This window comes from Anguilla rostrata, chromosome 7, assembly GCF_018555375.3.
Source record: "Anguilla rostrata isolate EN2019 chromosome 7, ASM1855537v3, whole genome shotgun sequence".
In the NCBI taxonomy this organism is placed as follows: Eukaryota; Metazoa; Chordata; class Actinopteri; order Anguilliformes; family Anguillidae; genus Anguilla; species Anguilla rostrata.
In genome coordinates, this window is record NC_057939.1 from 49,021,558 (window position 1) to 49,046,612 (window position 25,055).

The following is a 25,055-nucleotide window of genomic DNA, read 5'->3' on the forward strand; positions in this document are numbered from 1 at the left end:
GGCCTGCCTTCACCAGTCGGTAGGGCTACTGCAATACCATACAACTGTAAGCCGACACACCCACCCATCACTGGGCTGTATGGCTCCATCTGTTAAACGATCTAAGAGATATATAGGCCTGCGCGATTGGAAAATACTCCTTCTGGGACCACAAATTCCGTTTGGTGCTTTGTGCACGGAAGTAGGCTCGGGGAAAAAAAAAAAATTGATCTTGGAAACGAGACGCTGTGCTCGGGCCAGACGGCAGACATCAGCCTGCTCGCGCCCTTACCCTTCCTTCTCCTCGTCTTATCGACATAATTGTTAATTGAATAAATTTTTTTAGCCGAGGAGACGCGAAAAACTGTTTGCTGTTGCGTCGTGAGGATCCTCAAACGGGCGTTTCACCTTGAGAGCATGCGTCCGATGCGGCGGTGTGTCACTTCCAGCGGAGAGCGGCGGCTAACCTGTCAGCATCGCTGAGCGGTGGCCAGGGTTTTAATAACTGCGACGCCCGTTTCTCACGCAACATCGCTTTGAGACACTTCCCCCCCCCCCCCCCCCCCCGCTCCTCCAGTTCCGAAACGCATCACCCGCGCGTTGACGTCACCTGCTTTAAAAAAAAAAAAAAAAAAACGTTACATCCTCCCCTCCTCTTCTTTGCCGTTCCATAGAAGCGCTTGTCGGGGATTTTGATGAAAAAAACGCAAATTCGTTTATCAAGCCCGCTCCGCCTCCCGCTCCAGCAGCGTACCCGCGCAGATTCCCTCCGCTGAATTGCGGGCCAGAGGAAGATAAGGGATTGATGGATTAGAATGAGAGAGCGAGCCACGCGGCGGCGGTGCCGGCGTTCGGCCGAGGGGCGGAAGACGGATTGCCCGCGGAGCGGAGGCGCGCTCCGCCTCTGCGTCACGAGGGGGGGATAAATTCTGTTGGGGGGGGGGCAGTGAGACCTGGGAGACGCTCAAATTCCTGCCCCATCCTCCTCCCCCCCGCTAACACACAACAATCTCTCAATGTTGCTGCCATGTTGCGGCAGTGTTACAACATTGACAAAACATGCCAGTAACGTTGCTGAGAACACTCAGTGTTGGCTAGAACCTGCCTGCTTTCCACCCATAATTTTTTTGTTGTTGTTAATGCATCAATTTAATGTGCCTGGATGTAATCATAAATGCGCTTGTGATTGCCCTGCTCCTCAGAAGAGCGCTGAATTATTATACTTTTGGTCATAAACGTCACTAATATGGGATTTATGGAATCGTCCTATTTCTAAAAGCCATGAACAATGAACTGAATTATCCTGTGTTCGCTTCGTAATGACAATGAAAGGCCTTGAATGTATTGCGGTACGGGCCATATTATATTGTTATTCACAGGAAAGATTAGCAATTGGCACCTGTTCCACCGTGAGCACATAATTGGCACTTTTCATAATTGCAGCCGGAAAGGACATTGCTGTTGCGTGTTCAGATGCGTTTGCAGGCGCGTATGCTGTTTATCGTTGACGCATCATGATAGCGCTGCGTAATGAAGAGACAAAAATGGTGGTGTGTATTCCTCTCCAGCACGAGGAGGATCGGTGCGTTGTGTGTCCCTTGCGTAAATGTTCCATTTGTCCCTCTCCTTCGTCAGTGTGGAATTCCATGTTTGCTAGAACGAGTGTCATCCCTCACCTGAACACAAACGCAACTAGAAATCGTCGTCCCTGCAAATGAATGACGGGGAGCTATTCAGATATTTTTATGTTGTGTTTTTATTGCAACTCCGTAACCAACTGTCGCTTCTGAGCGTCCGTGTTATCGCTTTGCATTACGGGTGGGACATAACAGGTTTCACTGCAGGGTTCTATCTGGGCCTGGAGAGAGAGAGAGTGACAGAGCAATGAAATGGTTTTCTTTTTCCCTCTGCCTATTTTTACGCCTGTTTGGGTTTTTATAGGTCGTGTAGCACACGTTTTTGTCTGCAGTTGCATATCTAATGGCTTATGAAAATGACATTAGGAGATTTAGGCGTTTGGTGCACCGTAGGTAACCTACTTGCGCTGTGTTTGCGTACCTGTGGAGACACGGAGCTCTATAAATAGGACGAGTGCTGGGTGTGTGGAGTGGTGATGTATTGTGGACCGACTGCCTGTGGTCAGGAAAGACTATCTGTTTGTCTCTACTGTTCATTTTTATGCACTTTCCTGGTGCCCCTAATTCTGGGGGACTTCGGTTTTTACTTCATATCCAGGTGTACAGCTGGGTGTTTTTACACAGATGGTTCAAAGATTACTCTCAGCAGAATTGTGACCACTGACATTGGAAACCGTAGCCACAAGCCTCACAGTGCTGTTATCGTCCTTGGGACACTTTGGACCACTGTCATGTTGCCCATGGGGGGTGGGTGTTGGGGTATGGGGGTCTGGGAGGGGGAGGGATGATTGGGGAGGGGAGGAGGGGGGTGTTACTCTGGGCCCCGGGCCGTTGTCTACTTTGCCTGTTCATTAAGATTCGCCTCGGTCCCCATTTCGGAAAGGGCTTAATCACATCTGCGCTTCGCTGCCCATCCGGGAGAGCAGGTCTGGTAAATACGCCATTTAGCGGGACGGCGAGACGCACCAGGTGTGCCGGTGGGCTCCGGCTCGCTCAGCCGAACCAGTTGTGCTAACGCCGTCTCCGTGCAGCTGCAGGGGTGCATCGTGGGGGATTAATGGGGGCGCGCAGAGAAGACCGTGTTTTTTAATGAGTAATTATTAACTTCCCATTGAAGGTGTGCCGTGGATTTGCATGGGAGCAAATCAGCCTGAGCGGATGCAGGGGAACAGGGGCTGGCCTGGAGCCTCTGGGTGCTTTCAGCATCACCAGCCTGGCCTCTAGAGCTTTTTAGAAATAGCGAAATACATGCGCCGCTGGGTGCGGTTTTTGCAGCGTTGCAATGCTACATGCTTTAAACGCAAATTAAATTGCGATATTTGCGGCTATTCTGTTTTTTTTTATTGAATTTTATTAAGGGTATAAATAAATATAGAGGCTTGTGTACTTGTGTGCATTAGTTGGTGTGTGGGATTAGTCTGTGTTTACATGACTCAGTCTTTCTAGTATGGCAGCGTTAATTTTCTTTATTTTTTAAATAGAAGTTCTTTTTTTTGTATGCTGAAGCATTTCCAAAATCCCTTGGCTGTGACGTTATAAACCCAGATGCGTTTCCTAATAAAGCCCGACCCTAACAATGTGTTCTTGACTATCCCGCTGCTTTTCCCTTGAGGAAACTGTGCCTTGGACATTTATTTCGAGGCATAAAAATGAGTTGATGCAGCTGCTGTTCTTTTGCATATACAGTAAATATTGTCCTGCGTTACTTGCAAGGTGTTTTTAATGTCCCGTATATGGCGGCCTCTGCTAATGAACGTTAAATATTTAAGTATGCATATTTGTTCGTACACGGAGCCGTTGTTATGAATAATTAAACTCCGAGTCGCTTGTTTGCACATTGATTACAAGGCTTCATCGCCATTATCTGTAATGGAGGGGGGGGGAGGAGGGGGAGAGAATAAAAAAAAAAAAAAACATGGCAGGCGGTGGTGGAGGAGGAAATAGAATATTAACGTTGTGGAAGCCTGATTGGGTATCGAGCTCTGGAGATGAAGGAACAGGTGGCTGTTTGCTGCAGCTGCGATGGCTTTTGGCCAACCTCAGATCTACTCCTTCCAACAGGGGCGTGCTGGGGGCGGTGACTCTGAGCACGATGGACGTAATCTATAATGGAATTTCCCGGTTGAGCTTCCAAGCCATTTTTAACCCACTACTGTAAACAAGTGGAAATGCACACTAAATTGTTTCCTGTACGTTGTTGGAGACGTCTAATTACTGGTGCCAAAGCGAAGCCTTGAATGAATCAATTGCATGAATTTAATTTAGTCGTTCAGACTTGCAATAAGGGTCTAACAGTTTGTTAGCAGTGTGCTGCTAATAAAGGTGATGGATGGGTTTGTTTACTGTGAGACGCTGGGTACATGTGTTCATTTATGCATAAAAAAAAAAAAAAAAAAAAAGCTGCTTCCCCTTCTCCCAAATTTTAGACCACCTGATCATGCTGACATTGCAACCTCTGTCGGTTTGGGAGAACTCGATTAAGCATGTGCTCTCACAGGAAGGTCACATGATCAACCTCTCTGCTTTTTGCCCTATATACTGCACCAGGCAGTCTTATCAGTTGTTTTTTTTGTACCATATATGACCATACTGTAGAGCATTACTTATTCGTGACTTGCATGCATGTACTTTGCCTGGTGTGCATCAGTTTGGTTATGTTTAGATTGACTGAGGTTTACAGTAGCATGTGGCTTTGTCCATTAAACCAGTAGTTTTCATACGTGGGTTCTGAAAATCATTCCCAATAAAGGCTTGTGACAAGAGACAAGACTGTAGGTGTTCTGAATTACTGAGTCACAAATAGCTTTGTGATAAGTCTTTTTTTTTCCTCCTCCTTCTTTTCTGTTTCTGTTTCTAAAATAGCATTAGGATTTCTGGTTAGTAATGTCCGCTTTCAGAAATGTGTCCATAATTGGCAACAGTGAACACGCGCTCATTTTGTTTATATAAACATACCACCCAATGCTCTGGGAAATTGGATTGACTTCAGAGTTCCCGAAAGAGATGCCAGTGACAAAACTGCATTGTATTGCCAGGCGCTAAAGAAGATTTGCTGTTTGAGTGTGGTCTTAGCTGATAGCGCTCGCGTCTTTTACTTAGCAGAACCGTGCATTTCCAGATATGTGGACTGAGAAAACTGACAAGATGCGGGGGGTATAGGAAGGTGTGTGTGTGTGTGTGTGTGTGTGTCCCTGCATGATGAGCAACCCTGGGCTGGTGGAAGTAATGCATTTCAGTATGTGCTCTAGAAGTGGACACATTAATGACATCCATTTAGAATTATTTCAGTATGAAGCAGCTTTTTGTATGGGTTTTACATTCTGTGCTGTGGCACGTACATAAAGTACTTTCTAATGATCTCATTTTCTCACCGGTCAAGGGTTGTAGTATCTCTGCATCACCTAGACGCAAAGTCAAATCTGTGAAAATGAACCGGTTTGTAATGTGCACACGCACAAACACTCTCTCGCACACACGCACACACGCGCACACGCGCACACACACACACACACACACACACACACACACACACACACACACAGGCACACGCATCCCTGAGTCGGTGTCGCTTGAACATTAATCCCTGTGGATTCATTATGGACTGAACCGCTAAATTCAGTTCCATTTAGCGTTAGCGTGGTGAAATGGGCTCTTCTAATGTACATGCGGTACAAAACAATTGAATTTTGACTCTTATGAATATGAAGATAATGTGCCAGTGGATCTGGAAAGCTATCGTGCTATTCGAACTAAATGATGCGATCCATCTGAACGGAGAGGCCATTTGTTTAAATGAGAAATGCGTGCGGCTGGTTAATGCTATAGTCGTGCGTGAAATAAAGACGGAATTACAGGGCCAACCTGGTCTGTAAAGTGCCTCTCTTTTGTAAATATCAGTTGCTTGGGCTTACAGTGAGTACTTTTTGCTCATAGTATATGCCCATGCTAACTGTCCTGGAATTTTGGAAGTGATGTGATTGGCTGCTTCCACCCAGGAAGGGAGGATGTTGATCGGCCAGGTTTTCCCCGCCTCGTAATTCGATGGCTATTCCGCCTCCATCCGATTGGATGCCATCAATTTGTGTGGCCTGCGATTGGCCTGCACCGGCTGCAGAAGTTGCGCAGTACGGCGGTGGAGAGTCGAAAGTTACGTCTCCCTACCTGCAACCCCGGCTGAAACATTTCGGTGTGATGCGTCTGAAATTTCATTAACGGGCACGGCCAAGGGCAAATGTGTTTGGCACCGTGCGTCCTGTTCTGTAATATTACACCAGAATATCCTGCGGCCGATTGGGACTCTCTAATTGAAGGCGAAGGCAGAACGTAAGGAATTCTGGAGCCTGGTATCTGGTGAACCTAAGTCTGTGGTGATGCCAAATGTAAGAAACTGTAAACATGTTCTAGAACTCTAGAACAAATACTCCCCAAGTGTTGAGAGTTCTGACATGGATGGTAGTTGCAGGGAAAAATGACACCGCTTTTATTGGCATTACATTCTGTACTATAATTACATGGTTCATTATTCAAATTATCCTCTGTTCGGAGGTACAGATGGCGATATATTGGCGCTCTTTCAAAAGGGCGCGGGCAACTGTGAGAACATAACCCGGCGCTCGCTGTTTTACGTGCGCTGATTTCAGAAGTACATAACCCTGCTGCATGCCGCCGCGCGTTCCCATCTCAGCCAAACGCTAAAGGATTGTAGGTGTTCAGGGAATTGAATGTGTTTGGGATTTAGTGCATCTGGTTTGCCGGAAACTCACTGAAGCTTAAAACATAGTGACTGGTAACCAGGATAATGGGACTTTGACATATTAAAATGCATCGTGTACATGTAATTTCTCATTTTCAGCGCTGCAACGTGGGGGCCTTGAAGTGACTAAAGTGACTGTTTTGAGGGAGATGGAGAGGGATGGGGAGAGTGGGAGGGAGAGGGGGAGAGTGGGAAGGATAGAGAGAGTGAGAGGGAGGTAGACGGCAGAGGGTGCGGGAGGGAGAGGGAGAGCGGTAAAAAGGGACAGAGAGAGGGAAGGAAAGTGGGATGACCTCTGCGATCAGCTAAATGAGGCTGTATTTACGTCCCTCTCTGACCGCGGGTCGTTCCCGGGGAGAGATCAACGCCCCCAGCTTCAGCAGAGGCACGTTACTGCAGACGCCCCACAGACCGAATCTCTCCTGTAGCCCCTCCTCTCCCCTCCCTCCCCCCGTTAAGAGCACTGACAGATTTGGGGTAGTTGTCATTCTCCCGGACCTCGGGGTCTTCATTATTTGAGCGGGACTCTCTGTGGCCCCACCCCAACTCGTTTATCAGACTCCCCTGACACGGCCTGGGCTGCTGCCTGCGTCTTAATCTCGGACGTCCTGCCTCTGTGGGCTCCTCTCCCAGCCCACGGGTCTAGAATTCGGCTCCAGAGGGTAACTTTCGTCTCGCCTGCTCCCTTGTGAAATCAAATTTCCTGCGGGTTCCCCTTGCAGACCCTTACCTCTGTGGTGTGCGTTGCTTTCTGATCTTCTGATACTGTTGGATTTCACTGTGGACTCTGATACACCAGCCGTCATGCAGGTAATTTCTAGTAATTGCTTTGGGTGCCAGGTCTTCAACAGTGAACAACTATGGATAGGATTTCTTCATAATACCTGGGTTCTTCTTACGAATGGAAATCCAAGCTCTTTCTTATGCATTATGCATTAAAGTTGGGGGGAAAAAAGTTCAGGAATTGTGTTGTGGCAAGAGATCAAGTTTGATTCAGATTTGATGCCCATTTGCAGCTCCCTGGTGTAGTTATTGTCCCATGTAGAAATTGGCGCTTCAAGGTTTATGATTTTGAGGCGAGGCCGTATCAGCAGGCATTTGCCAAATTCCACCAGCCCCAGCAAACTCTCCGCAGTTCCCTCCTGGAGCTAAATCAGGGACGAAGTTGTTACGTGTGTACAAAATATTAGAGGTTTAAGCAACCATTTGATTTTTTTTGCCCTTCTCAAACTCGAAGACCCGAGGACTATCTATTTGACCTTGCAGCTGAAAAAAGTACTTCATCTTCAGAAATTTCAGTCCGAATTTTATGGAATCGCTAATTAAATTTCCTCAGGCCTTCCTTCCTTTGCTTTCTGCGGAGTCAGTCGCACGGATAGTTCTTTGAGCAGCTGCTGAAGCTCAGGTATTGCTTCTGAGACGGCTCTGGCAGTACCCTGGCCAGGTAGCTTGCCCGCACCAACCAAATCTACATTGTGCATCAGTTGTATTGGCATATGCCTTTCATTAGCTTCTGTAATTGCACAGTCTAATGTTGCTGACCAGGGAAAAGCCTACCGTCTTTGTGCCGAAGCTTACATATCCTTTCATCTCAGCCTTTCCCTCTAGAGTAACTACTGCATACCTTCGGAGATTATACACTGATGGGTGCTGTGTTTGTCTGAAGGGTTGATTCTGAGTTCCTTTGCTGCTGAAAGATCGCTTGTGGGTTTAGCAGAGGGAAGAATATGCACGGAAATGGACCTCTTAACCCTTTGAAGAGTAGTGATTGTGACATCAGCATTAGAATGGGCAGTTAAGAACATTCTAATCGTACGTTTGTGATATTACACCTTAAAGAGTTAAGGAATTGGCTGTCCCCTTTATTCTTCACCATGCATTTTATGAACGCACGTGCGGATTAATGTTACGTGCGGACAGCTCAGGGGGTAAATTGGTGCTTGGTGATAAGAACACAGGAATACCTAATAAGGAGAACAGCCCATTCATCCTATCTGGAACATAATGCATAATGACAAGTATGGGTCATTCAGCCCATCTAAAACATAATGCATGATGAGCAGGGCAGGTCTTGTAGCCCGTCTAAGCTTGTTATGTACTTGCTGTCTGGAAAGTGTCCAGCGCTGTATTGGGCCTGGACATGAGGCCTCGAAGGGGTTTTCGCCTGTTCTTCAGGATCTGGGAAGCCGTTCCATGCATTGACAGCTGACGTCAGTGCTTAACTTCCACATATTTCCCCTTGTTCTGCTGATGGATTTCACCTTGAAATATATTTTTAAAATAATTCATCATTTGATACTGGACATCAGATTAATTTGCAATCTGTTACAGCTGTGGCAGTGGCAATGGTGTGCACACCACATCAGTAGCTTCCAAATAATCCAGGATTTATTTTAAAACGCACCACAACATGAACAATGTTGCGGCTTTTTTGATTGCACGTGCTTTTGGCTGGGTGCATTGCAGGTGGGGATGCATATTGCATGTAGCGGTGCATATTGGTCTGTACTGTGCTGTACACTGAAGTCTTCATGTTCTGCTGACAGGAACCTGAAAAAAAAATCTTTTGTGGTTTGAGTGTACGTGACCGTTCATTCCTGGACATCGGATGAATCGGGATGTGTGTTATTGATGCCTGGGGATTGGGGAGGTTACCAGGAGCAATCGATGTGCGCTGCGGTGCACCGGAAGAACAGAACTGATCTCTCGTAGCGGAGATGCTGCTATTCCAGCTTACGTGCTGAAACAAAGATGACGCACCTGTCTGTTGCTCCCTTGTGGCCTAATTACTGGATCATACAAAGTTTACTTTCTGCCTTGCGGTCCACAGAACCACAGGCTGCAGTACTCTGTAAGATTTGCCGTCCCTTTTGATGTGACTGCACCGCTGAGTTTATTTGGACATAAAGGTTCTGTTTGGCTTCCCTTCCTGCTGATAACCTTCACAGTGCACCAAACAACCGAATCGCCAAGCCCATATATGCCAGTACCGGGGATTGTGATGATAATTCACCGGGTGAAGGATGGTCGATTAAAATATTTTTAAAATTTTTATTTTTTGCATTAACAGATTTTACTAACCTGCCTTTAAAAGGCTTATTACTTCCTGCCCTCCCCTCCTTTCCATGAAACTGATAATTAACAAGGTTTACGTCAGTGACCATGGAATTCCAGCCTTGTTCTCCTCCACACTGTCTAAAGGACAAAAGTTCAAGGATTGGCAAAGCAGTGAGTCTTCAATTACCGATGAAAGTTTCCCCTACGGAGAAAGTGAGCTGTGCCTCTTTCAAGTTGCCCACCTCCCTCCCCCCCCCCCCCCCCCAATTTGGTGAGCTGAAGATAATGCAAAGTCAGGGTATTAAAGTTGAACCGCGATAAGCAGATCCGTTAAATCCCTGGCAGGAGAAAATCCATTCTGTTTGATATCACAACCTGAAGGTACTCCGCTGCTCTTTCCTAATGAGTGATTTTCATGCTGGGTAGGGTCACGATCCCTGTACAGTAGCCTTGGAATCAAATGCGAAGTCTGCCTCTGAGGATTAAGTGTTCTCACCAGATATTATGCTGTCCGACATAAATTTTTGGGATTTCGTGAAATGAGCAGTTGATGAGATTTGGGAAATGAAAACCTGATGGCACGGACGTGGTCATTTTCCCCACAGTTGATGCGAACTGCACAAAGAAACGATCGACCCAAGAGAATGAAGTGTAATGGCCCAACGGTAATGAGCGAGGACGAGAGCATTTCTGGTGAATTAAATCTGTAGCGTGACACCAGGTGGTGGAACTGGACATTGAAGGCTAATGCTAGAGGTTGTGGCAATGGGCACAGAGACAGACGGACGCACAGTGGAGCGTTCCAAATTCGGGAGAAAAATGGGGGGGAAAAACATAAAATAAATCAATTCGATGCATTTGTTTGAGCGCGTTAATTACAGCAATGGCTGCAAAATTCAAACGTGTCTCTAGCATTTCAGTTTTAGTAAGGAGGTGCGCTTAATCCAGAACCAAAACATCCCCCAGAAAAATCAGTGTGCTGTTGTCAGTGTCTGAATGGAGACCCTGGAAACGGGCTGCAGGTCTCCAGAAGGGTCCTCATCAATGTTTAATCTCATAAACCTGTACAGTGTGGAGCCCAGTCTGCTGGCCTGCCAGAGCGTGTGAACATTAAAGCTATAAATCACCGGGGAGAGAAGTACCATGTGTTACACACGCACATGCACACGAGCACACACACACCATGCACACACACATGCTCACACACACTCAACAATACCCACATGCGCACACACACACACACGCACGTGCGCACATGCACAAACACACCATGTACACATGCACATACACGCATATACGCACACGCACCATGTACATGCACACACACATACACATACACACACCATGCACACACGCACATGCTCACACAGCACTCAATATGACCATACACACACTGCACACATGCACAACACCATATGACACACCCGCACAGCACACACACGGCACCAGACCATGCACATGCACCAGCGCACGGCACACACACACAGCTGAGGAGAGAATGACATTAGCGCGCTGACGTCACAGTAGGTTAATATGTCTCGAGGACATCGGGTCACTCCTCCAGCAGTACTTGCCTTTGCCCCCCTCCAGGTGATTTACATGCTGTTGCCATCCCAAACCTTACGGTAAAAACCAGCTGCTCTTAAGACTGCATCACCTGCCCGTTTTGTGTCAGCGTTTCCGGGGGGGAGGGGGGGGCTTTGATACGTTTTCGATGTCCTGGTCCTTTTATGAGCGCCAGCAGGAGTGAGCTGAGGGAGCTGTTAGTTATGATCCTGAGAGAGGCCCGGGTTATACTGCCCTTTACCGAACGACTCCATTGACTGAAGGTGATGGATCGCCCCCCCCCCCTTGCCGCAGTAGCGTGGCTGCGGCGGGGGCTTTGGCGGGGGCCCTTATTGGGTTTAAACGGCGTGTCTTTATGAGGAGGACCCCGTTAACCCGGCAGGGGGACGGAACCAAAGACCCCGCGGCGCAAACGCACGGGTTTTACGGGAGGTATGCGCCAGGGGCAGTGACCACTGCCCTGACGGTCCCCCCCACCCCTCCCCGAATATCGGCTTCTGCTGCGTTTCTTCCAGGTCAGATGATGGCTTTTTACAAAACAATTGTCCCCCCACCTCCCCCGTTCCACACACACACACACACACACAAACAGTGGTCCCCATGCCTCTTCCTGGACAAAAATCACTTTGGAGGTTATTAGAAAACCTTTTTTCCCCCAGATCACTTGAGACCACAGGAAAGATTGTGAGCAGCATATTGCAGGCTTGATTTTGTTAGGAATTTTATGCCCCTTCTCTATGATCCTAAACGGGGTGTGATCTTCTCCTATAGCCCCTTTTGGCAGCATTTAATGCAGTTCCAGAGCAGATTTTAAACTACAAGCGCAAGCAAATACTTCAAGGACATTAATGAAGTGGAATAAAAGGTCTACTGAGCGGAAAAAAATGTGCAAAAATGATAATTGGCTTATAATTTGTAAATGGTTTTTGTGTTCAGTCCATTTGATCTTATTTGAGGTTTATTTTGTTTCTTTTAGGGCGCTGTCTGTATTTTGGGGGGTTGAACCAGTGAAATGTGTTGCTTATAGCGATGTTGCAGTTAAGATTAAATGAAATGGAGGATTCCAACAGGGTAAGATTTCTGGAAATGTAACATAAAAGCTTTTTTATGCAATAAGAACCAGAAGAGCTTGAAATTGAGCCTTTATTGGATCTGTTCCTCTAATCACATGAACCATGCAGGCGTTTTTATAAAATGGATAGTGTTTTTGGTTTTACACACACACACACACAGTGGCCTACATATTTATTTTTCCCCTAAATGAATTGAAACAATGTTTTGTTTTTTGTTTTTAATTTAAATGCTGCCAAATCTGCACAAATCATGTTTCTGAAATAACGTGTCACTGGTGTTTGTCGTGCAATGCTGCAGTGCACTGTGGGCTGTGTACTTCGCCTTCCTGCCCAAATGCTTGATAAAAGAAATTTGAAGGAGGGAAGAAGGGAAAAGAACCATGCATTTTGGTTTCATGATGCACACAGTCTACTGAACTTCAGTCAGGGATATGTCAGGACAAGATACAACACCGGAAACAAACAGGAAGTGGTTCATGTTCTTGTCAGATTGGAAGAATGTAACCTGCCCGACAGCCCGCCTATTAATTATGCTATCAAAGGGTAACTGCCTTCCACAGAATCGTACAGAAGCTCGTTCCAAATCTATTCCCAGAAGGACTTGCTCTCTTTGTGAAATATTTTGGCTCTTGCGACCCCATTTTCAGTCCAGGAAATACTAGCTCTTGTGTTCTGCAGGTTTATTTAAAGAAGGATCAATAACATGCATGTTTCCCCTATGCAGGGGGTTTCTCTTCTTTCGTGGCAACCCACTGGGACTTGTACCCCCTAGCAAGCTTGGTCTGTTGATATGCTTGGACAGACTCTCCAGGTTTTTCATTTTACTTTTCATGTTTGCTTAGAACAGGGATCTCAAACTCCGCTCACGGATGGTTGCAGTGTCGCCAGGTTTTTGTGGTTTCCTCTCAATCAGTAGGCAGTTTAGTCCTTGGAGATGGGAGCATGTTGACTGAGCAACTTAAATTAAGCCCTTGGGAACTGAAATGCACCAAAAGCCAGCGGACACTGCGGTTCTCCCGGACTGGAATCTCAGATTCCTGGGTTAGAGATACAGTACATTCTTAATGGGGCTGGTGCTGTCTGGAGAGCCTGAATTTTTAGCCGACAAACTGCTCGATGATGAATGCTTTTGATTGGGGTGTAATAGCTAATTCTAACTGGACCTGTGACTCTAAAGGCAAAAAGCCAGTATCTCCGGGTTTTATCGAGCTGTTTAATAGCCCGTGGAATAGTTCCTGTCCAGGAGAGCCAGCTCCACTGGTCTGAATCCTCAGCCAGAATTGATTTAATCCTTTTTGATGGATCCAACAGAGAATTGCTTTTATCTTCTGATGAGCAATTTCAGCTGTTGTTTTCTAAGCCAATTAAGTCTATAATGTCCAGTTATTTATTCCCAAACCTATTGTGACCTGCTGCGATTATTACTTTCTCATTGTAAATTACAATGAATGATTTTTGGGTGGGTGGGTGGGGGGGTCTATATTTTAATCAGTGTTTTCCAATATTTGTTACCCTACATCAGCAATACCCAGCATTCTGTGTGGTCTAAGCTCCCCTCCATGCAGCCTGACGAGGACCATAAAACAGGAGCAACAACAGTAAATTATTTAGGGAAACATTCTTGCACTCAGCCAGTGCGTCCGGATTGTAGATTAAAAATCTGTTTTCTCAGCCCGGTGCTCGGTCCCGAAATGAACTGCTTGCGAGCGCTACCAAGAGAGCCTTGCTTTTGGCTGCAGTTCAGGGCTTAAGTTCAGCCTTTTAAGCGGAGTGCTCGTTCTGGCACTTCCTAAACTAAAACTTCATTACAGCCGTGGTGACTGACAGGCTGCGAGAATCAATAGCCTTTCATTTTTCTGTCCTGTCATTGAGCGGATGGGCGGCAAAATGCTGACAGCTTTATATTTCACTTTATATCGCTCTCTTTTTTGATGGGCAAACGCTAAATGCAAGCAAATGTCTTAAACGGCAAGTTATTTGCACAATATGCACATTTAAACCGCAGTATTCACATTTATTTTGACATGGTAGTCAAATAATGGTATACGTACGTCACTGCCATTGTCAAGCAGAAAATTGTTGCTTCTCTTCAGCAAAATGGGGGAAAAAAAATTCAGCCTTCTTATTTATTTATTTGTGAAAATGATTTCCCATTTGATTTTCTCCTGAAATTGCAGTCTGGAGTTGTTCTTCTTGGGTCTCCTCTACCACCAGCGCCTGTGTAAGGCTGTAGCGCATGTGTGAGAGCTGGCGGGACTTAGCAGGGAGCTAACTGAGACTTGTCTGGGTGCTTACGGGGATTAGGAAGGAACTAGTGGGAATTAGCTAGCTGCTAGTGGGTATTTGCAGGGATCTAGCAGGAATTAGCTAGGTGCTAGCGGGGATTAGCGGTTAGCTAGCCCGAATTAGGTAGGTGCTCGCGGGTACCAGCAGGAAGCTAGCCGGAATTGGCAAGGACCTAGTGGGAATCAGCAGGGAAGCTCTGGCAGGATAAAGAAGTCATGACAACCGTTTCTAAGCAGGGATTGGTGGACTGCCGTGTCAGTCATAAATCTGCAAACGGTCAATTGTGTGCTGCCACTGAAGGCTCCAGTTACAGTCGGCTAATCCCATAGCTCATGCTCAGTGGCTAGGCTAAAGGGCCTAGTTTGCGCTAGCGGCGAGCGCATTACTGTAACTGAATGATTTAGTCTTCATGTGTGGGAAGGAGGCTTTGTTCTCTGACAGGAAGCGTTAGAGAATCAGCACTCTGTATTCATATGTACCATTTGTATGCCTTGGCCTAGGAGTAAAAATCCACGGGGTTGTTGTTATTTATGGGGTCGTTCCCAGACTGTTTCAGAGGAAAATTGAATTGAGCGTTTCGGTGTGTTTCTGGGCACGCGGCCCAGATGCCTAGTTCAGAGAGGGAAAACATTTCTCTGAAGTTGGTATCTATTATCTCAGAATCATTCCGTTGTGAAATCCCGTCCGCGTCATTACTGCGGTCAGAAAAGGGCTTAAGTACCAGGATTGATTTTTACAGTCTACACATGTCCTGAAATCCGTTTTACTCGACAGCCAACAGGTTAGTATGGAACTGAAATGATTCTGTCCCCATTTTCTCTTCTGCATTTAAATTGCGTATTTGCAAGTAAATATACCCAGCAAAAAGAAAAAAAAAGGATATGTGCTTTTGATTGGCCAGTTCAAATCCTGGGACACAAGAGCACTCCGAAGATGTTATACATTGATTCTGAAAGCTCGGGCTGACATTAGGAAATTGAAAAATAAACCTCTGCCCTGTGCGGGGGCTGGTCTGGGGTGGGGTGGGGTGAGATGGGGGGGGTGTATAGATGAGAAGTCAGCAGTGTAAACCAAAAATGGGGTGCTGACAGAGTACATCAGCAAAAATGTGAGGAGCTTCAATTACTGGGTAAGTCTAAGTTGCTTTTAAGTTTATATATTTCTTTCCGGTTGTCATTGTTTTAACTATTAATACTCTGAGGCTAAGTACTGGACACATTGTGCTTTGCGACCAAATTAAGTAATAAGTTACTATATAAGAAGGTGAAGTGACACATTCTCTTTGGTATGGGTCCTGGGTTTTCAACTGTGATTCCAGGGGGGGTCTTTGAACATGCTGTAAGGGGGTCCTTGGCCATACTTATAGGCTATGGATTATGGACAGATTTGGGAAAACATGCATGCCTTTGAGCTGAATAATCAGGTGACTGATCTGTTAAATATGAGCTGGTTATCAAGGCTGGAATGGGCTTACATCCTCCCAGGTGTCCAGCAACTAAAAATTACACTTGTTTTTATATCAAATCTTGCTTTATTCTTTTCCCTTTAAGCGATTATGCGTTATTTAAGTTTTTTTTTAATCCTCACTGTGCACCTTGAGCGGTGAAGACATTGGAAGGTAATGTATAAATTAAGTTTGATGGTGATTGTTATTGTTATCTAGGATAAGGACCTAAGTACTGACTCTTTTCAGTGGAGGGATGTTTCAGTCCTGCTGCAGTATTTGTACAGTAGAGCGCGGCATCGTTAGCATCCTATTGGCTGAGAGTCCATCCTGGACGCCACTGCGGAGGTTTAAATATTTCAGTAACAGACCCGGTCTCTGGCCCGTGGGCTCTGGTTTCCTCTCGGAGGTCAGGCACGCCAGGAAGCTCAAGGACACTGCGAAACAAAGACCTTGCACCTCTGCGCTGTGGGCCGGCCGAGAGCCAAAATGGCTACTCGTGAACAGAATGCGATTGGCTGGCTGTGGGTGCTCCTGTGGTGTGGGATGCTCAAATGCACTCGCCTCATTGTTATGGCAAGAGGCTGGACTGGTGAATGCAACGTACGATACCTGGGCTAATTCATCAGTTAACCTCAGGTGTGCATACCTATTAGGCAGAGGGCAAAAGTGGTAGTGACCGTCTCTCCTCTACCCCATCACCCTTGGAGATAGATGCATTTAAATTGTGTGGCAGGGCAAGTTTTTCTAAATTTATATTTATTTATTTTTGCAGCCACCTTGCATTAAATCACCATGCAGTTCATTAGGTTTTGACAACACCCCACTGAGTCTTCACTCTACCAAACATTAAAAGCATCGCTCACCCTGATACTGACTACTACTGACCTGATGAGCATTGAGGTCCCCGCACGCATTTAATACATATTTGGCGTGGCGTGTAGAACAGCGTAATTTATGAACAGGGTAAGCCGAGGAGGGAAGATGACATCACACAGCTGTCGGCCTCTGGGCCAGCAGATTAGAATCCTGGAATATTGAGTCGGGACATATTGACAAGCTTGTCAAGCCCTGCTGTTCCCATGGTAACGCAAATGACCCACCGTCAATTCGGTGGAGCCTGCTTTTGCCCCGCTCTCAGTGATTTGGATAATGTTCTGCTTGCTGAAGTCTAGAGGCCCCTAATGTCGTGGATAAACAGCGACAGATGCGGTCTGTTCTCTCACCCCCTCCACCCCACCCCCCCACCCCCCCCCTCGGTTATTGGCTGTTTATAAGTGAATCACTTTCATATCATTCTCATTAAATCTGGACATTCATTCTGAGAAAATGAGTTCTTCGAAGGTGATGCCACTGCAGTAGAGTTTTATTTGAAAGGGCATGTCTGTTTGGGGGAGTTCTGAACGGGGTTGTACGACAATCCATGTGTCTCTGCGTCAGTAGTTTTATGCGGTTCAGATGGAGAGGATATGGATGTGTAAGGGTCTAAAGAGGGGTGTAGGATTGCTTCCTGTCTCTGATCATGCTCCCCTTCCTGAGTCCTGGGGGAAAAAAATGGAGTTTTATGTGGACAAATTTTCCAACTCCACTGCAAGTGCACTGTTTGCTTTTTGTTGATATGCAAGTAGTATCTTTTCACTGCGTGATAAAACTAGCTGTTAATAATATCCACATAAAAGGAAAATGGCAAAATGGAAAGCAGTTATTTGTGTGGATATGGCTGAAAGAGGTGATGAATAATACTGTTATTCGACCACTTAATTCGGAAAAGCCTGAATTGTTTAAAAGTCAAGCTGCACTTCTTTTTGCGGCTGATTATTAAATGAAAAATGAGCTTAACTTTCTTATCTGAGCCTCGGGCTCTGACAACGTTTTTCCCTCGGTCATGCAAAATACTTTTTTGTGTTTATACAACTCCTGGTCTTGGATACTATTCTCTGTTCAAGTCGATTCCTAATTTTCCAGTGTACAACTTGCTAGAATGTAGAAAGTCTTTTTGATGTGAAAACAAGCTCTTCTTTCTGAGAGCAATTACCAAAATGGTGTCATCAGACTCGAGTGATTTATCGAATGTTGAATATGGTTTCAAAATGGATTTAAACCAACCGGTTTCGTTTAGCCAAATTGCGTCTTCCAGCATACACTGCGAATAATGTTTATTAAGAGCGCTGAACGCTGACACACAATCGCACGGAGAGGTGTGTATATACAGTAGGGCTTTTAAAAAGCTGGGGTCTGGAATGATCTGAAGTGTTGCCGTAATTGTGTTTAATGGCTGCCTCTTTAACAGTGGGCCTTGTCATTGACAGATGACTGTAATCGAGGTGGAGGTAATTAGCGGTAAGATGACGTACTTCATGGGTCGTGTCGTTCTCCGGCACGGGCGCTATTTTCAGGTGCAATATTATCTGTACGGCCCCGCCAGTCATTACCGGGGCTGACCTCGGCCACTTCGCTTTCATTACTGCAATTTTTCAAGCTCGGAGCTCCAACCTCGGCGACTTGACTTCTTCCCCTCCAGTCCTTCTCTCCATCCTTCCAATCCCTGCTTTCCCTTCCGTTACCTCTGTTATGCTCTTTCTTTCTGTCTTTCTAAGAATTATATGAAAATTTTTTTACGTTGTTTTTGGGTTTTTGTTTTTGGTGTGTCGATATTGGTGATTTGTGGATTTTTTTTTCTTATGGCTAATGAAGGGAAGTGTAGTTTCTCTCTCTCTCTTGTTCTCTCTCTTTCTATTTCTTTCTCTCACTCTCTCTTCCTTTCCCTCCCTGCTGTAGTTGAAACTGATACCACTTCCACTTTGTGCCAGTCACTTGCGGTTTTAATATAGTGTAACCAGTCATGTGACGTCCCTGTAACCTGCTGCTTCAGTGCTGATTCACTGAGGAGATGCTAAGCGCACTGCTCTTTTTCCCTCTCTCTCTCTCTCTCTCTCTCTCTCTCCTCTCTCTCTCCTCTCCCTCGCTCGCTCGCTCGCTCTCTCCCCCCTCCGTTCCAGTGGGTGGAACAGGCTCCGCCTCCAAGACAATGGGTCTGCGAGGTTGCAGCGTCCACAGATGGTGCTGCGCGCGTCGGGGTAGGACCTCCCCGAGCACCAGAGAAAAGCGGAGGGGGAAACTCCGAGAGAGAGAGAGGGAGAAAAAAGGAGAGAGAGAGAGACGGAGAAGGGAGAGGGAGAGAGAGCCGCTGCTTCGTGCCGGGAGAACGAGGTTAAAGCTGCGTCTCCCCCAAAGCGCCGATGACCTCGCTGCTCCGGCTCCACGTGCTGCGGCCGGCAGTCTCCCGCCACCGCGCGTGACATCACCGTCCCGCCGTCCCGCGGAGGGCTGAGCGCAGGACCCCGCTCTCTCCCGAAAGTGGAGCTCAACTTCTCTCTCAGAGAGACTTCTTCTCTTCTTTTATTTTTACTTTTTTATCCCAAGGGGATTAAGCGACCGGGAGAATCCCCCCCACCCCCCACGCCACCCTTTCTCAAGATGAGCAGCTGCAGGAAGAGGTGCAAGAGGGAGATTCTCAAATTCGCCCAGTACCTCTTCAGGTTGGTCACGGGCACCCTCAACACAGGTAAAGTTGGACTCTCCGTTCTCCCTTTAGCTCTGGAGCAGGACGCTAGTGTTTTTTTTAGCGCTCCTTTTCCCCCCCGAGGGGGTCTGTTTCTCGTCTGAGGGGCTCGCTTTGAGGAGAGGGGACGTTTTTCGCCGGGTCTCCTTAAGCTTCTCCTCCCCTTTTTCGACGGTCCCTCGAGAGCCGGGGCTCCCTGCCGAGTTGAGACGGCTTTAAAAATAGCCCTGCGCTCGCAGATGAGGGTGAGCCCGAGGTTAAAAGCGGCTAATTGTTGCCGCGCTGGTGGATGGAGCCACTCAGTCACCGTGACGCTCCGCATTAGAGGCTGCTATGTAAACATTTGTGTCTTTGACAAAGATACAGATGTGTGTTTGTCTGAGGGCGTGCGTGCGTGCGTGCGTGCGTGCGTGCGTGCGTGCGTGCGTGTGTGTGTGTGTGTGTGTCTGTGTGTGAGCACTTGAAACTTAATAATAGAAGGCTTTCACGGAAACCTTAGCACAGGTGTCTTGTGATATTTGTGCTTATTCAGTTGTTAAAGTGGATAAAAATATCACTGTGAAAAGTGCTGTTAAAGTGAAATTCTATTCTCATAACTGGATCAAGCAGCAAATGAAGTATTTGCAAATATGAAAACATTAATTTCCAGTGGATCATTACTTTTGATCATTTTTATTGGAACCATTAGTACATGACAGTTAACCAATACCGTGGTATCAAGGTCGACAGCTCTGCAGTGCTGTGGAAAACTGTCACATTTTATGCAGGATTTATGGAAAGCTGCATTAATTTAGCCCACCCAGTAAATATCTGAAGGTAATGGATGTGTGATGAATGGTTTTCTGTTGGTTATTTTTGGTTGGTCGGGTCTGACCAGGTGACCTACAGTGAATAGCACTGCACAATGCACGGCTTGGAGGCGAGAAATAGTGCTGCTTCATAATTGACCTTGATGATGCATTTTTCTGTAACTCTGATTTCTGACATTTCCAACGATTTGAAATGTCATTGCTCTCTTCTGTTGCTATGGAAAGTTATAGGTCTTACGGTTCTGACAAATAAAATGCTCATTCCGTCTGTCTGATATTTCTCCTCATGTTAACGTGAAATGGTATTGGAGATTAACCTAACCCCAGAATCGGCTGCCTTTTTTCCTAACTTCATTTGTGCCCTCGAAATTAGATGGAGAAATATTATTAATTTAGGTGAAATTAGATTGGATTATATTTGATTAGATTCGGCGAGGTTGGATTAAATTAGGCTAAATTATGGTGTGGTTCACTAATGTCAAGGATAACAAGGCACACAGAGAGAATAGTCTCAAGGAATCCACAGCATTTGATTAATTTTTTGTGTTTATTTCAGGAATGCACATAATGAAATAATTGAATTGTGGATCAACTGTTGCAAATTGGTCCGAGTATAAGATGCCATGATGAATTAAGTACAGGCCCGTTGATGGATGAAATCCTGCTCATATTCTTGTGTAATGCTGTTATTGCAAAGAAACTTTAATCATATTTTCCCCTAGGGAATGACCCATATTCTACTAAATTGCTGTATTTCATATCCTGAAGGCATGACGAGGCTTTTCTACATGTATTTAAATGGTAGTGATGGGAGAGACTGGTTTCATGGACTCCATAATGGGTGGGGCTTCAATGAGTTGTAAATCACCGACTTTCCACCAATCAGAGGGTTGTGCTGTCTGCAGGGAAAACAATGATTGTTTTCAAATCATTGCCCTTTTGGTTTCATGAGACTACCTGTCATTGCTATCAAGATATACATATATTCTTTAATAGATTGGCTTGATTGTACCAGACCTGAACATGTACTGTAATTGCATTTGGTAAAACACTGCTGTCAAATGGCTTGTGCGGAGTCTTGCTTCAAAGATCCTGCAGTCTTTCTGTATATGAATTATACACTGTGTGGACAAGTCCCTAAGCAATGAAGAAATGCTCATTGTTGCAAGTGTGTAATTTAAAGCCAAGCTGTAAATCTGCACAGCAATAAAAGCTGCATTTCTTAGGCTTTTTCACTGTGATGGGGAAAGTTTTGGAGAAAGTGGAGTGGTCTTAAATTCTCCTATTCGCTATTGAAAAGGTGCATTGGTTTTCGGGAAGTGTTCTCTGTGGTTCGGTTCTACCCAGTAACTACTATGTCCTGACTGATCGGCCCACTGATGTTTTGTTCATGCGCTGTTGAAGACATCCTTCAAGATCAGTCATGAAGGACTTTCTCTGGACCTATAGTCGCCCCCCCCCCCTCCATTTTCTGCATCTGCGACTGGAAAATGAGACCCAGCTTCTGCTTTTAAAGCATTATTAGGTATCGTATGTGTCCCCTTTCTTTGTGGAAAGAGATTATGCTGAGTTTGTCTCTTTTTGGTGTAAATAACCAGTCCTTGGCTTGATTTGACCTTGCAGGGGTGTGCAGTTTAAAAGCAGCATACTGGATCAGTCTACTGCTCTGTAAAATACGCATCTTTGCTCACCTTGAATATACATCAATACTGCAAATATGTGGAGTTTTGGAAAATATAATGCTTAATATTTTACAGCCGAGTGTTGGTTTTAAAATATGATGGAAAAAATGTATTGCTATATCTATCGATCACAGCAGCTACCATGTATATTTGCTTATATCATTGCAATATATCGAGAATGTCTTTTCAGTACACATTTGATATTAATTTCTCTGAGGGTAAGACTCTAGAAAGTGCAGTGGAGAAGGTCCACTTTTCTGGTTTTTGCAGTGGTCCTTTCCATACCATCTGTTGAGTCTTGTTTCTTGTCAGGAGGGACATTTACGGACCTGCTTTATTGGATCATGCATTTGAATTATTAATGACTTCTCATATCTCAGTCATTTTTACAGGACACATTAAACCCGTCAGTGGTGCTGCGTATGATCCATTGTCAGTCCGTGACACATCAATTAATGATTTAAGCATTCACTCTCGTGAGTGAGTGTTGATCAAACCATTCTCCGCGGATTTTATAATCGCGTCAAACACGTCAGCTTTCACCTTGATTTTCCTGGGGCTGTGCAATGCAAATTTGCTCCAAAACGCAAATATCATTGCTATGCACGAAGAATAGCAATCGTTTTTCCCTTTTTATAAAATATTGATGTTTAGGCCGAAAGATTTTTAAATCCAGTATGTATTGCTTTCATTGAAAACTTGTTTTTTATGTAGAAATTTGTAAAATGACAAGTTACAAATGAAAAATCGTGTTTAAAATGACAATAAGAGGGACAGTATTACTAAACCAAGCCCGTGCAGGCAGTGACGATATTCTAACATTCAATGGCAGGTATGAGTTCAGTCATTAGTGCTCTTTAAATAAATAAATAAAATATTTAAAAAAATCATAACAGTTGCTAGGTGTCATTCTGCTTGGCTGACCTAAATTAGTGTTTATATGAATCTCTGTGCAGCCAGTGGTTGAAAATCAGCAAACCGTTTGTGGTGTGAAGGCCTTGAGTAAATATGAGATGTAGCAGTGCAGGAACGCTCTGATGGGTTCGAGCCAAAATGGCTCCTCCCCCTGCATTCCCCCAACTCTCCTCAGCTGGAGACTCTTCATCTTGCACCCTTGCATCCGACTTTCTGCTTTTGATTTTTTTTTTTTAATACAGTAATGCAAAACAAAATTACACAAACACAACAATGCAAATACGCACACCTACCCAAAAACCCACCCATCCAAGACTATCACGTGTGGACCTATGCACCCACGGGCACAAACCTGTACAGAAAGGGGCGGGGCTCTGGCTTTTCATTTAAGCTGATGTTTAATGTATGCTGCATGTATAGATGATGGTGGCCGTGGAATTTTCACGATCCATCGTAAAGTTATGCCTGAAAAGCCAACTTGACGGTGTGCCAGCGCGTTGAGTAAAGTAGTAATTGATTAAAATGGTTGAATTTTCAATTCAATTGGGTAACGCCATTCAAATTTACTGCTTGGTATTTCAACTGCGAGCGTCGGGCCATTGACAGAGTGAAGGGCGGGCATAAATCAGCGCCCCTCACGCACTTTGGGTAATAAAATGAAAATGTATCGTCATTGGCATTAATGTAGTTTGTCATGGATCTGATGTGTTTCCAAGTGCGCTGGGAAATCTGCGAGGGTCGCAAATTTTTGCCTTCCCAGCATATTGATTCCTTGGGGGAGAAGTATGCCTCCACCAGGGCGGGGCCGGGGGGGGCGGGGGGGCTTTGGGTGTGTTTGGGCTTAATAAACAGAGTGATTTATTTGCTTACTTTTGAAGAGAGGAGTAATTTCGGGGGGGCTATTGCATCCATTTATTATCTTGTCAGTGCACCCTGACTTCGGGCCCCTTTGTTGGTAACATTTGCTCGTCTGCCCCCCCCCCCACCCTGCACCCCACACCCCCTCTTTTTATTGGTTTGGGCAGTCAGGTCCTCGGTCTTCAATTTTCCCCTGATCATAATGATCTTTTAGCGTTTTTTTTACCCCTATGTCTCCAGAGTGTACGACTGTCACCGCAGGCCTGATTGGTCGACCCCTTTCACCACGACGGGCTGGTATTTTTGGCTGTGACATCACCACTGCATTTTCCCTCCCTTTTAAAAAAATTAAAAAATCCTCCGGCTCCTAAATGGGGGAAAAACGTTTTCACCTCGTCTCAACCGCCGGCGTCTCGACAGCCCTCCTCACGCTCGTCTCCCCGCCACAGCGGGGCGAGCGCGACACCCTTCCGTGGGCGAGCCGTTCCGCCACGCGGTCACCGCGGGGGTTATCGTTGATTTTTTGGGCGGTTCGACTCGGGGTGTCGATACAGTTCCTGAGGACTCAGCAAGAAGGGGTGATTTATTTTTCCCTTTTCTTAACCGATTCATTTCCTGTCCTCTCGAAGTACTGCCCTTGCAGTATTGGGACTATTGGAGCGTGAAGCTTCTATTGGCCCGTACCCTGTAGTGCAGCGCCACAAAACACTGCGGGTGGAAAGAACCCGTTATACCCGCTGTGCCAGATGAGATGGCGGCTGCTTATGTTTGTTCTTTAGCCACAGCTGCGGAAGTGACATTTTCGCAACATCCCAACTGGTCGTGATTCTGTGATTTTACGACTTAATTCTCTGCTAGCATCTACAGTATGTACCATATGGAATGGCAAGCAGCTATACTGATTAAGTTAGTAGGAGTATAAAGTTTGTACCCTGATTTGAGAGACTGCGTATTTCCATCCTGGATGTGCAGTTTTGCATTAAATGAAATATTCGTTCGTCCATCCATCCATCCATCTGTCCGTCCTCTCTCGTGCTCGTCTCATTCACCTGTCCGTGACGGCGGTGCGTTGGAGGAAAAACCGTACAGGTGGGCGGCTGCGCCATGCTAATTTGAGTTGCCGGTGACCTAGAAACACGGTGACGAGAGAGGTTTGGAAAAAAATAACAGCTCCTGCTGTTTGCTGGACTCTGGACCAGAGCTCTTCCTCCATTTCCTGTTCTCTCAACAGGTGGCTGAGCTTCTTAGACCAGCAGGCTCACTTGAGAGGCAGGGGACAGGTTTTATATTAGACTGTCTAAAGCTGTACACACTTTCCTTATGTTTAGGCCTGTATTATTTCTGTGTTTCAAACTACACAGCGAAAGGTTTTGTGTTTCATTAAACTCCGCTAATGTGAGTTCAAAATGTGGGATGTGAACCTACATCGCACAT

The 25,055-nt window shown here is 45.7% G+C and overlaps 1 protein-coding gene across 5 annotated transcripts in view; it reads left to right on the plus strand.

Moving 5' to 3' along the window:
• LOC135259931 (Kv channel-interacting protein 4) overlaps positions 1 to 25,055 on the plus strand; it is a 162,006-nt gene that overhangs the window by 13,662 nt on the left and 123,289 nt on the right. The window contains exon 2 of one of the 5 annotated variants that reach the window (XM_064344884.1): positions 18,795 to 19,360. The exons of the other annotated variants lie outside the window; for them this stretch is intronic. Within the exon in view, the coding sequence (XP_064200954.1) occupies positions 19,273 to 19,360 (88 nt within the window). The 5' untranslated portion in view covers positions 18,795 to 19,272. The remainder of the gene's footprint in view (positions 1 to 18,794; positions 19,361 to 25,055) is intronic. 5 annotated transcript variants of the gene reach the window in all.